Genomic DNA, 14,861 nt, shown 5'->3' with positions numbered 1-14,861 from the left:
ACAAAGAAAACTCACAAGAAAGGTTATTATATAATAGAGTAGAAAAGAAAACTTATAAGAAACTAAGAAAAGAAAAGGAATAATGACATAAATAACTGATCCAACAATTTTCAATGATATCTACACCATATCGAGACTAGTAGGTTGTCGGCTTAAGGCTTTGCCACCCTATTGGTGTAAGATTCGAGAAATTTAAATAATTAAACAAATAATTATTTAATAAATGTGGGTAGTGGAAGCCTTTATGGCAATTAATGGTAACTTTCATGATGTGGAAAAGTACTAGTCCAAATGGTTGAGAGTACTTGATTGTGTGAAAGGACATAGGTTCAAGTCCTATGTATGTGTCATTTGTGCGTTATTTAATTTTATTATTTTCTTATGATATGTTTGGGCGTGATACGAGAGTATAAACTTCTATATTTATAAATATTATCACAAAAGATGACTTGGTTGAGTTGGTTGTGCACTTAAATTGCAATTGTGTGGTAAGGGTTCAAACCTTGGCTTAGACAAAATAACTTTCTTTTTGCTAAAATCAATTTTGGGCATGAAGGTGAAAGGACACCAGAACCCTAACCTAAGGGAGGCATGTTGTCAATATCAAAAGAAAGGAGTTCTGAGCAATTCTTAATTGAGCAAGTAATATCCAAGTTATGGGAGTTCCACTTTGTGTTTTAATACTAATTAGATGATTGCGTGATATGTTTGATGATCATGATACATTGCCTACTGTTTTCGCTTGGGTTTTCTTCGTATTTCTGGAAATTCCCAGAAACCTCCTGGCGACGTCAAATGAACTGCCAGGCGACGCATGTCATAGAACCCATTTTTTGGTGTTTTCCTATGAACTACCTGGCGACGGTGCGTGTTTTGCCAAGCGACGCAAACTGGCTTGGCCAGTTGTTCCTGTCTTGCTTGCGTTCTAAGAATTTGTACTGCTTGAATTGGGTCCTTGCGTAAAAATATAAGATTGTTTATGTGCTTATGTGTTTATGGGACTGAGATTGGATGTATGCGTGACATGTTTATGAATCCGTGAATGAATTTGGGGATTTAGGGTTCACGTTGGGGTTGGTGATGAATAAGCATTGAATTTGTAATTTATGGATGTGTTGGTGTTATGGAAATAATGTTAATATGAATAAAGTATGAACCTTATATAATGTGTGCACTTGAAACTATATCAGTATGATGATGGGTACTATAAATGAGATTGTTTGGGGGTCACGACGGGTGTGGGGACATCTCGAGTTGATTCTCCAAGTTGCGTTCCTTTGGGTTTTGCGGATGATTTTTGCAGGACTTGGGTTATTTGGCAAGGGTTTTATTCCCTTGGAACAGGTGAGAAAGCAAATGGTAGTGATTATATGGGTGGGTTGAAGGGGATGAAATGCATGAAATAATTAAAGGATACTTAGACAAAATGTGATGAATTGTATGCTTTGAACTGTAATTTTGTGTTCGCTAGAATGTTGATCTATAATGGAGATCATAGGTATTCATTGGTAAAATAATGTAGACATGATTGTTCACTTTGACATGTCTAGTAAAATATTACTATAGTACAAAGCCCAATAATTGTTCTTATAAAATCTTGTAGGAAACTTGGAAAATTAGTGAAAAGATGGATTAGAAAAAAAAAGATTGAAGTTCCAGTATGCCAATATTGTATGGGGTTGTAGAACTCCAATTGACATGATTTTGGAACGGGGTGAAAGTTCACGTTCTGAAATATAATTTTGGCTTAAAAAACAATAATTTTGGATGAGTGGAACGAGAGTTATGACTATAAGATAAATCTGGGCAGAATGGGTTTTTTTTCTGAATTTAGGTTAAGAAAGAAGAAAAGGTGAAAATGAAAAGGTGGAAGGAAAGAATCACTATTTCCAAGAGAGGCTACACACAAATGATGAGGAAGTCCTTTGATACAGCCAAGGGTTCTTGAATCACCCAAGAATTTAGGAGAATCACTCTCACTAATAGATAGAAAAGATAATTTCTGAACAAAACTCAATCTGTTTTATTGATAAAAATGGTTCAGCTTATATAGGATCAGAATTACAAAAGACCCATTAATTGCAATTACATCCCACTTAAGCTAATAATAATCCACTCAAACTAGTAATGATCCACTACTTAATGAGTGATTGTAACTAAAATTGTCGCAACCAAAAGTCATCCAAAAGCATTCAGCAAATGTCCTCTTGGTCTTCTAAAGGCTGGTTCTTAAGTTGGCAAATAGGCCCTTATTACAACTTGAAAATAAAGCAAAACTAAAGCCCTTTAATTGGTTAACCCAAAACATAATTTGGTCAGCCAATTTTACAAAGCATTGGGTCCTTATTTAACCAAACTAATAAACTACAATAACTTGGTATATTAGTCATTCTCCATTTGGCCCATGATGCAATTCACAACCTTGGTCTTTTCTCCTTGAAACTTGTGCTTGTATTCAAATAATATGGACAACACTTTTTGTAGATCTTCTTTTTCTTTCCTTGCTCTAGCCATTATCATAGGTCCTCCAAGTTCTTCAAGTGAACCCTTGCTCTTGTTCATTGTCACATCTCCATCAGTAACTATGAGGAACATGGTGGGAGGAAGAGAAAGATCCTAGTCAAAAGTCGAGTAGTTGAATAACATGGTGCACTTAGAAATGATGCAAAAGCTGAGGAAGGTGTTTGAGTCAATGAAAAGGAAGAATGTTGAGAAACTAGAGGCCCTATAGGCAGAAAATGGCCCCTTAGCGGGTAGAGTCAAACCATTTTAATTCAAACAAGTGCGAAACGTGAACCCACCAAGTCTAATGTCAATACCACACTGCAAACTAAGGTTGACAACCACCTTCACTCTAACCCACAACCATTGACATCAAACACTACCTACGGAAGTCTCACACATCGCCCCCCCCCCCCCCCCCCCCCCGTCCCCACCGAGTAGAAGACCCTAACACTAGATCGATATCATAACATTGCCAACCCAAACGAGCATGTGGACATATACATGTTGTAAGTCATTTTGTACGCCTCATTGGATGTGATACTCTATCGTGTTTTCCCCATGTCATTGAAAGGACCTACAATAAGTTGGTTCACGCGATTGTCGTCCCTTTCCATAGACTCATTTAACACTTTAGTCACCATGTTTAGAGCATAGTTCGCTACGACCAGACCACATCACCTAACGTTAATTGTATTGGTCATTATAAGGTAGAAAAAGACCTAGTATCTCAAGTCATTCATGGAGAGATTCAGTAAAGTGACCCTTAATAGAAGGGGCCTCAATCCAGATGTGGCCATGCACCATATGGTCATAGCCTTAAGACTTGGACCCTTTTTGGAAAACTTATGCAAAAAGTTGGTTATGGACCTATACGAGCTATGGCAACGAGCAACCAACTTCATGCAGCTAGAAAAGCTAAGAGAGTTCTAAAGCCAAGTGAGAAACGAGGCACATGTAAAGAAGAAGTTGGTAAAGAAGAGTCGTTTGACACCCATCCTCGAGGAGGCCACACGACTTACCCAGAGGGCCTAGGTTCTCTAGCTACACCCCTCTGAATGCCAACCGAGCTAGGATATTAGAATGAATAAGTTCTTAGCACAAATCTTCTATCACTAGTGAGGCACACCCGACCCCTCTGGATGCAAACCAAATACAAGAAAAAATTGTTTTATGGAGGTTTGTGTTTACATTACCAAGGGTTAAAACCCCCACTAAGTCATTTACTTAGGGATACAGTTTCCTCCATTAAACCATTCCTTCGGAGTGTATTTGCTAAGGTTTTTTTGAACCCCCAAAAATTGTAATCATTTATCGAGATTTTTTATCCTTTAGTATTTAAGGCGGGCGGGGGGGGGGGGGGGGGGGGGGGGGAGGGGGTGTTAAAGCCCCTGTTTAATTATGTATGTTTAAAACTCTGGGCAACTACCATGAGTTTTGAAACCTCTGTAAAATACCATGAGTTTAAGAACATTTGTAAAATACAATAGGTTTCAAAACCTCTATAAAGTACCATAGATTTTAAAATATTAATATTAGTTTGTGTTACACATTTATCATTTATGCATTCATAAATATTTTTTTCAACCACAATTATTTATATTTCATGTACATAAATAGGTATAACACTCATCAAATTGACAAGTTATATATAGATAACTAAATTTAAATTTATACTAAAATATAACAAGTATACACACTAAAATTCAAATTCAAGTACAATATGAGTTAGGAGAAACTAACAAAAATTTTCATGAAATATTACAAATGAAAACCTAATATATGGTTCTCAAAGCACAAAATGGTTCAAATAACTTCCAGATTATATTAGATTCTTCAACTATCACATATGATCCTCTCGTGTCCAGAATTTGTTCTATTAGTTGGCACACTTCCTTCATTAGAAACCTACAACATAAATATGTACCATAATTAGAAATCTACATGGTTCAACCCAACAGATTTGAGCACACAATTCCAATTTGGTATGCAAACTTTAGAAATCTATCTAGGGTTTGAAATAAGCTCTAAGAGTCTGGTATGAGCGACTCATTTCCCCTCTTATAGGCTTTGGACCTGTATAAAGCAAATGTGATCCATCATTGTTGCTTTTTACCTTCGTTGAAGGGTGTATCTATGTTCTTATCTATATTAATGATATCATTCTCATAAGTTCTTCCTCTATTCTATTGCAATATGTTATTTGCAAACTACACCCAATTTTTGCTCTCAAATAACTTGGTGATCTTAACTTACTATGATATTGATTCTATGGATGATAACATCTACAATTGAACTTTTGATGATATTTCACTTATTTACATTCTTTTAAATTAACATATTATGAAGCCATATTAAGCACATTTAAAGTAACTATTCAAAAATACTTAAAAAGAATTTTCAAAAGGCTACAAAAGAGCTTGAAAGGCTTAAGAAACTTTAGATAAAGGAAAGAAAAATTAAGAATAGAATTTTGTATTTCTCCATAACATCAATAGTGGGGATACAATGTGTGTGTGTGTGTGTGTTTGTGTGTGTGTGTATCAAGGACAAAATAAAATTGTCCTTATATGCATAGAATGAGTCACCCTATTGTAACAAAATGCATATAGATAATAACAAAAAAACATAACACATATACAAATAAATCTAAACAGAAATATATTCCTAATAGTCCTGCTCAAACTTAAAGGTTATTGAAAGTAATCAATAACATTAAGTTTGTCACACAAAAGGCAAAAATGAGATTGAGGGGGGGTTAGTGAGAAGGTCAGCAATTTGATTAACAACAGGAAGATGAGTGACAATTGAGGATTGATTGAGGACTTTTTTCACGAACAAAGAAAATATCATGCTCCATATCGTGCTTTGATTATCATAAAAAATGACTAGTGTGGTATAACAAATGTGAATTTCCTTGAGAAAGGATTGTAACCAAAGAATTTAAAGGCAATCTATATTCAGACTTAACACTGGAATGGGCAACCAATGTTTGCTTTTTAGACTACCACAAAATCTAATTCTGTAAAAAACAAAGATACAAATATCTAAAGTGGACCTTCTATCATTGATAATTGAAGCCCAATCAGCATCACAATAAGCATGTAAGGTCTAACAACCTTTGTAAACCATGAGATATAGAACCTTTTTAGTAGTGTAGTATGTGTTTAAAATCTTTTCAATGATCTAATAGAGGTCGAGCCATGAATTGACACACTTTGTTGACACTATAACTGATTTCATGCCTTGTAATAATCATATTGTAAAGCACCAATAATAGAGCGATAAAGAGTAGGGTCATCCATATAATCTGAACCAAGCTTGGACAATTTGACTCCTCCTGGAAGACGAATAGAGACACCCTTAGGATCAGTCATGCCAACTTTATCTAGGAGATAACAGATATATTTTACTTGTGATAAAATAATAGAACTATTGAAAAATCGTTTTACCTCTTTGCCAAGAAAGTAGTCAAGATCACCAAGTTGTTTGAGAGTGAAAATTGGGTGCAGTTTGCAAATAACATATTGCAATAGAATAGAGGAAGAATCTTCTTTATCTATGTTTAAGCTAAAGGAGTCCAAATCCTCCCACGTAGGCATGAAGTTTTCCTTGTTATCATCATAATTTTTTCTTCTTATCCTTATTTTTGTTATCTTGTTTAGGACATTCTTATATGAAATAGTTTCTTGCGATCAGAGTATATTATATTTTCTTTGTACTCTATGATCTCAAGGTTTAAACTTCTTCTCTTTCCCATATCTTTCATGTTTCTTTAGCATGCTCTTGAATTTGTTGGTTAGGAAAAGCAACTCTTTATCATTGTTTGACTTTGAATCATCTTGTTCATCATCTATAACCTCAGAAACCTTGGCTAGGTTAACCCTTTTAGGTTTGTGAACCTTGAGAGCAAGATTCTTATTTTTATTCTCTAAGCAGCAACACCTATTCATGAATTATGAGAATTTCTACAAGCTCCTTCAATATATCACCTTCAAGTCCTTTGAAGATCATAGTGTAGTTTCTTAAGCCCTCCATTGAGTTGGAAGAGTACTTAGGACTTTTCTATGGCATCATATCTATCAACTTTGTGATCTAAGTCTGTTGATGATTATCTTAAACCTTTCAATCATGGATTGGATGGTCTTGTTCTCCTCTATAGAAATTATTTCATATTTACACTTTAGCAACATCAATTTGCTTATTCTTATTTCTTTAGAACTCTTTTGTGGGATAAAGCTAGACCATATCACATCTCTTTTAACACATGTCATGCAATGAAGTTTTGATCGTTCTTCTTCATATAAAGAATAAAATAAATGTGTCTAGTTTTTGCATTCAATCGGTGCTTGTATTCCTAATCAACATTGCATAATTCATGTGGCATGTGCTTACTACTAGCATCATAAGAGAATGACATACCATTCTAAACAACATCAAAGTGTTGTACTCAAGAAATACAGTCATCATAAGCTTTAAGTAGTTGTACTTCTCAATTGAATAAGGGTGGACAGTTTTTGGTTTATTCATTATTCTCCTTAGTGTTTATCAAAGGATTGTGTCTCTATGTTAAGAACTAACCATAAAGGCTAGTTATGATACCAATTGTTGAAACAACTGACTCTAGAAAGAGATTTGAATAGAGCATGAGACTCTTTTCTCATAAGACTAGACTAGATCATTTAGAGTATAAGAAACACAAATAATAGAACACAACTTTATACTAGTTCATCCAATTTCACAAGTTATATCTAGTACCCATTAAACCAATATCTTAAGAGATTCCACTAATCAAATAAATTATTACAGAAGCACACAAAATACCACTTCTAATTACAACAAATACATAAATCACTTTAACATGCCCCCTAAACAAAGACCACACTAAACAATATGTGAACAAACTCTTAAAGAGAGAGCAATCTAAGCTCATTAGGTTTCACGTGGTGAAGAATTACAAGATTTTTAGCCATCCAAAAAAAAACACTTAATATTTGTATGAATTGTATTCAATTGTTGTATGTTTTTTTTTCTTCTCTTTCATTCCTTTATATATAGCCTTCTTGAGATGATTGCATCCTTTTTTCTAATATACCCTCTTTGCTTCATCTTTGTCATGTATGTAAAATCTTCTACATGTAGGCTAGACTAGAAGCTTGATATAGAAGGCCTTGATCTTGTACAAGCTTTGTGCTTTCGAGATAAAAAATAGGCTTAAATATATATTTAGTCCCTATTTTTGTTAAAATTATTCAATTTGGTCCCTATTTTCGTTGTTTATTCAATTTGATCATCATTTTTGTAAAATCGCATTCAATCGAGTCCTTTTGGCAAACAGTGTTAAAATTGTTAACGGAACAGTGACACGGTGGAACTGTTTGGGTTACGTGTCAAATTTTTGAATATATGATGGCACACGTTGGCACAGTGTTTTCGTTGTAAAGAAATTGGAGAAAAAAGTTTGAATTACGTAAAAAGATAAAACATGGTAAAGTTAAAAAAATTAAAAAAATTGAATTGAAGGTTTACTGTAGCGAGAGTTCGAGAGGAAATTGGGCATTTGAGAGTTCGAGAGTTCGTTGAGTGAAAAATTGAAATTGGGCATTCGAGAGATCGAGAGATAGGGAAAAATTAGGATTGGTGAGAAAGAGGAAAATTAGGGTTCTTAGATGGTGGAGTTTCTTGTTCATCAATTAGGGTTCGCGAAGAGGGGAATTTGTGCTTGGAGAGTGATTTGTGATTGAAGCTTCGAGATTGCGCTTGGAGATTGTCAAGCAAGAGGAGACATACCTCTCAACCACGAATTCTGAATCACCAACTGGATTGTGCACAAGTTTCTTGATGGGCACAATTTTGCTCGAAACCTCTCAAACCCTAATTTCTTCCCAAAATCAATTTCAGTGACTTTTAAACCTACAATGACCATAAAATTTCACTATGCCAACTTCACTGTGCCAACGTCACTGCCAAAAATTTGACACGTAACCCAAACAGTTCCACCGTGTCACTATTTCGTTAACAATTTTAACACCGTTTGTCAAAAGGACTCGATTGAATGCGATTTTACAAAAATGAGGACCAAATTGAACAAACAACGAAAATAAGGACCAAATTGAATAATTTTAACAAAAATAGGGACCAAATATATATTTAAGTCTAAAAAATAATCCAAATAACTATAGCATTGATAACATAAGATAGTAACTGAAAGTGTACCGTGAACCATATCTGTATTCATAGAAGATTATTTTGACTTACTGTGATAAAAGCTTTTTATACTTTCATTTTAGCATTGAAGATATGAATCCTTATATTTATAACAACTCTCAAAGTATATGTTACAAAATCATTTGTTTATACGACTTGTTTATGTAATACTAAACTTAACGAAAGTTTGATATTGTAGCTGATTGTACCATTGGATGGTCTTAAACTCCTTTAACTAACAGAAGCATGTTCAAATAATAATAAAAATATTGTATCATCAATATTCTTTTTCACAAAACCTACAAATACAATTTTAATTTATATCAGCCAAATTGCAATTTAAGAATTTGTATACATTCTTAAATACAAACGACACATTTTATCTTGGGTTTAAGTATGTTCTTAGTTCCTAAATTTTCATACAAAACTAAAATTCATTTTTGTTCGAAACTAACACATTTTGATCTTCAAACTTTAAAAATGAATAGATATAGTCATTTCAACCCCAATACATTAAATTTTTTTTACATTTAAAACATATTTTCCAACAAACATCGAAGTGAACACATGTTTGACATGTAAAACAAATTTAAGGTAATTGGGTTGGAAAAAACTATATTAATTCATCTTTAAAGTTTAGGAATTAAAATATATCAAAATTTCAAATAAAAATAAATTTCAATTTCGTGTTAAAATTCAGAGAATAAAAACATAATTAATGGTATCTTTTACTTTTAAAATAAAAGTATAGCCGCTGTATCTTATTTGTTTATAGCGTGCTTCCTTGAAGCCAACCAATCTTGGTAATAAGGCATTCCAGGTAGAAGTTTGAATAGTAACATAAAAATAAACTAAAAGTCCAATGAGTAATCATATGCCTCGTAAAAACTGAGTGTAAAAACCAAATGGAAGTTTAATTAGTGTAAGCCAACCAGATTAGTACGAAACATCAAAAGAGCTGAAAAGGGTTAGAATTTAGAAACCAAATGCATAATTCATGTGGCATGTGCTTACTACTAGCATCATAAGAGAATGACATACCATTCTAAACAACATCAAAGTGTTGTACTCAAGGAATGCAATCATCATAAACTTTAAGTAGTCGCAATTGAATAAGGGTGGACAGTTTTTGGTTTATTCATTATTCTTCTTAGTGTTTATCAAAGGATTTGTCTCTATGTTAAGAACTAACCATAAAAGCTAGTTATGATACCAATTGTTGAAACAACTGATTCTAGAAAGAGATTTGAATAGAGCATGAGACTCTTTTCTCATAAGACTAGACTAGATCATTTAGAGTATAAGAAACACAAATAATAGAACACAACTTTATACTAGTTCATCCAAATTCACAAGTTACATCTAGTACTCCCTTAAGCCAATATCTTAAGAGATTTCACTAATCAAATAAATTATTACAGAAGCACACAAAACACCACTTCTAGTCACAACAAATACATAAATCGCTCGTAACTATTACATCTTAACCTACCCCCTAAAACGAAGACCTCACTAAACAATATACAAACAAACTCTTAAAGAGAAAGCAATCTAAGCTCATTAAGTTTCACGTGGTGAAGAATTACAAGATTTTTAGCCATCCAGAAAAAACACTTAATATTTGTATGAATTGTATTCAATTGTTATATTTTTTTTTTCTTCTTCTCTTTGATTCCTTTATATATAAGCTTCTTGAGATGATTGCATCCTTTTTCTAATATACACTCTTTGCTTCATCTTTGTCATGTATGTAAAATCTTCTACATGTAGGCTAGACTAGAAGCTTGATATAGAAGGCCTTGATCTTGTAAAAGCTTTGTGCTTTCGAGATAAAAAATAATCCAAATAACTATAGCATTATAACATAAGATAGTAACTGAAAGTGTACCGTGAACTATATCTGTATTCATAGAAGATTATTTGACTTACTGTGATAAAAGCTTTTTATACTTTCATTTTAGCATTGAAGATATGAATCCTTATACTTATAACAACTCTCAAAGTATATGTTACAAAATCATTTGTTTATAAGACTTTGTTTATGTAAGACTAAACTTAACCAAAGTTTGATATTGTAGACCATTTGATATGTAGCTGATTGTACCATTGGATGATCTTAAACTCCTTTAACTAACACAAGTATGTTCAAATAATAATAACAATATTGTATCATCAATATTTCTTTTTCACAATACCTACAAATACAATTTTAATTTATATCAGCCCAATTGCAATTTAAGAATTTGTATACATTCTTAAATACAAACGACATATTTTATTTTTTAGATTTAAATATGTTCTTAGTTCATAAATTTTCATACAAAATTAAAATTCATTTTTGTTCGAAACTAACACATTTTGATCTTCAAACTTTAAAAATAAATAAATATAGTCATTTCAACTCCAATACATTAAATTTTTTTTACATTTAAAACATATTTTCCAACAAACATCGATGTGAATACATGTTTGACATGTAAAACAAATTTAAGGTAATTGGGTTGGAAAAAATTATATTAATTCATCTTTAAAGTTTAAGAATCAAAATATATCAAAATTTCAAATAAAAACAAATTTCAATTTTGTGTTAAAATTCAGAGAATAAAAACATAATTAATGGTATCTTTTACTTTTAAAATAAAAGTATAACCGCCGTATCTTATATGTTTATAGCGTGCTTCCTTGAAGCCAACCAATCTTAGTAATAAGGCATTCCAGTAATAAGGCATTCCAGGTAGAAGTTTGAATAGTAACATAAAAACAAACTAAAAGTCCAATGAGTAATCATATGCCTCATAAAAACTGAGTGTAAAAACCAAATGGAAGTTTAATTAGTGTAAGCCAACCAGATTAGTACGAAACATGAAAAGAGCTGAAAAGGGTTAGAATTTAGAAACCAAATGGAAGTCTAATGTACTTTATAGATACATACAAAATTTCTCACAAAAATAAAAGGAAAAAGCAATTACCTCTGCATCACGTTTTCTTAGAAGCTGCAAAATAGAAGTCCAGTAGTTGTAGAAAGCAGGAATTGAAATAGGGATTAACATCTAAAGTAGATTCTGGGATGATGTAGCAGGTATTAAAATCTGAGTTATAAAAACCAAACTCTGCCGGTTAGCAGTACAATACAAGACAAGAGATGATGTTAGGTGCATGGTGGTGCCATTGTCAGCACTCAGAAGCATAGGCCGATGACAGAAGTGATTGGAACTGGAATTGATTCAACATCACAGAAGAGGAATTTGTACAGAAATATAAAGAACAAATTCAATGATCTAGTAAACTTGAGAAGATATTAGGATGGGGACAAATCAGAAGATTCAAAGATCCAAATAATTCAGTTGAAAATAATGAACATAATTAGAGACCTTGACAAGTGTATACTGATGACAAAAATATAATAGAAAAGTAACAAAGAAAAAGAAAAAAGTTATGAGTGCTACAACAAATCTCAGAGCCAAAACAAAGAATGTGGTCAGTCAGAACACAGCAGTTGCAAATTTCGATTTGAAATAAAGAACGATTCTTGACTAATCTTCCTCATATGGTAACTTATTACAACCAAAAAAAGGAGTAATAACTCTCACCTCTAAAACACAAGAAAATGAAGAGAGGACAAGTTATGTAGCTACAGTAGCTTTTCTCTTTCCTTCTCTATTCACAAGTCCTCCACCTGTTCCCTTGAACATCCTCGACAAAATATCTGCTTGCTTAGTGTTTCCCTCCAGATTAAGGCTCTTGATCAGCTCTTCACGGCTTCTCCAATCTGTTGATCCTCTTTTCTCCAGAATTTTACACAAAATGGAATACGCATTGAGGGTCTTCCCTGCTGCTAAGAGAGCATCCAAAACCTTATCATATATTGAAAAATCTATGATACAGTCTCTCTCAAGAACAAAATCCAACAGTTTGAGAGCAGCAATTGTCTTTTCTTTCTCACAAAGAACAGATAAAAGGTGGTCAAAATCTGGCTCACAACCATTGTGCATAAGCAAATCGATTCTTCCCAAAGCTTCTTCCACATGACCTCTCATTAGAAGGGCCTCCAATATCTTAGAAACCAAGTCCATATGCTCCTTCACCCCCTTCTCCACCATACTCTTCATTACTCTGCTTGCAGTTTGAACCCTGCCATCATCAAACAAACTCTCCATAACCAACCTGTACACTGACGATTCCGGATGATGCCCACTCTCAAGCATGCTATCCAAAGCTGTTTTAGCATCAGCGGGCTCTCCCTTTCTTAAGTAACTCTCAATAAGCAACCTGTAAGAATCTGCATCTCTGGGAACCCCTCTCCTTCCCATGATCTTCATAATCTCAAAGGCAGAATCCGGGTTGCCTTCCTTCGAATGTCCCCGGATCAAACTATTAAATGCAACCGAATCCTGCACACCCTTTTTCAATAACTGACGGAAGAACATTTCTGCCTTACTAGTTCGCCCATGATCACACAGATACTCAATCATCAAATTATAAGCACTGGCCTCCATTTCAAAGGCATTCTGCGGCCGCAACACAATTTCCTTCTCAATCAACTTGTCCAACAACTTCTCCGCCTTGTCATATTCATTCGCCTTGCAAAAGCTCTCAATCAACACACCATAGTGGCCAGCCTCGGTGGGAATGCTCAGCCTAATCATGGCCTTGAGCACATCTGCAGCCGCATCCAAATTCCCAGACTTACTCTGAACACTCAGCAGCTTCATAAACACAGAATTATCCTTCGGCGCAATGTACCTCTCCACCATCTCACCCAAAACATCCCTCGCCTCCACCGTCTTTTCAGCATCACATAGCCCCGGCAACAGCGTGGAGAACGTCACTGCATTCGGCTTAATCCCACAGTTCTTCATATCCTCGAAAACCTTCATGGCATCATCAATCCGCCCCGCTGCAACATACCCTTTCAACATGGTGGTAAAACTAATCACATTGGGTGCAATGTCCCTCTCCTTCATTTCCACAAACAACTTCTCGGCATCCTCCACCTTCTTAAACCGAAAATATCCATTAATCAGAGTGTTATAAGTCACAACATCAGGCAAAACACCCCTACTCTTCATTTCCTCATAAAACCTAACAGCAGTGTCCAATCTCAACGACAAAAACATACCCCAGAGCAGAATATTATACGTATGGCGAGTGGGCTCCACGCCCTCCCGCAGCATCGCGTTGTAGTACCTCTTGGCCATCATGTAGCGTCCGCGACGGAGAATGACCTTGAAAAGCGCGTCGTAGGACTTAACGGTGCGATCCACGCCGAGCTCCTTCATCTTCTGGAAGAGCTTCACGGACTCCTGCACGATCCCGGCGCGGCCATAGCTGTCTATGAGGGAGACGAATGCGTCCTCGGTGGCGACCTCGCCGATGCGCTTGTTGTCGAGGAGGATGCAGCGGGCGTGGTTGAGTTTGGAGTAGCGGCCGAGGATTTGGACGATCTTGAGGGTGGTGTCAGGGGTGTGGACGAAGAGGCCTGCGCGTTCAACCCAGCGGTAGAATTGGAGCGCGTGCTCCGGCGAGGTGGCGCCGTGGAGGACGTTGTAGACGAGTGAAGGATCGAAGCTCGGGACAAGAGAACGGATCGAGTTCTGCAAGCGAGTGGTCCAGGCGCGGTTCGCCATCATTCGGCAAATGACGAGTTCGAGATTGTTCTCGCGAGGGGGAACGGGTTGAGATACCGGTTGGGGTGACCCGTGAGAGGGTTCCGGGTCGGAAAGAACTTCGGCGGTGGAGAAGGTAGAGAAAGGGTTTGGTTGGAGAGAGGGTCTCCATCGGAGAAGCTTGGAATTGGAAAGCAGAGCCATGAAATTAATTTGTGATTTGAGAGGAGGCGGAGGTGGAGGAAGAGCTCAGGGAGGGTCTGATGTAGCAGCGCCACTGAAGACACTAGGGTTTAACAGTTAAGAAACAAACCTCAAATGAAACTAACGTCACACTTTCTTTCTTTCTTAATTATTAGTTACACTTGTTTTGTTTGTCTTTTTTTTATGTTTTCTTAACCTGTTATAAATTATAAACTATAAACAGGTTAAAATTTATTCATTTATTTCTAACTTGATCTTTTATTTTCTGAAAAAACTCTCCTTTATTTTTTTTATATTGGTTAAATTATATTTTAGTCTCCATTTTCGTAGTAAAATTTGAAT

At 35.0% G+C, this 14,861-nt stretch overlaps 1 protein-coding gene across 1 annotated transcript; it reads right to left on the bottom strand.

Moving 5' to 3' along the window:
- Nucleotides 1–12,093: 12,093 nt before the first annotated feature.
- Nucleotides 12,094–14,642, bottom strand: LOC114178361 (Tetratricopeptide repeat (TPR)-like superfamily protein). Its single transcript, XM_028064206.2, has one exon. It carries the CDS (start codon nucleotides 14,517–14,519, stop codon nucleotides 12,333–12,335), a length of 2,187 nt encoding a protein of 728 aa, XP_027920007.1. The 5' UTR covers nucleotides 14,520–14,642; the 3' UTR covers nucleotides 12,094–12,332.
- Between the last annotated feature and the right edge of the window lie 219 nt (nucleotides 14,643–14,861).

This window comes from Vigna unguiculata, chromosome 3 (genome assembly GCF_037176805.1).
Source record: "Vigna unguiculata cultivar grain cowpea cultivar isolate G323 ecotype 2 chromosome 3, ASM3717680v1, whole genome shotgun sequence".
Classification (NCBI taxonomy): Eukaryota; Viridiplantae; Streptophyta; class Magnoliopsida; order Fabales; family Fabaceae; genus Vigna; species Vigna unguiculata.
Note: the sequence above shows the minus strand (reverse complement) of the source record. Positions and strands in the feature narration are given on the sequence as shown.

Bases quoted from the DNA above. Each gene is read 5' to 3' on its own strand.
- LOC114178361 (XM_028064206.2), bottom strand. From the start codon at position 14,519: ATGGCTCTGCTTTCCAATTCCAAGCTTCTCCGATGGAGACCCTCTCTC.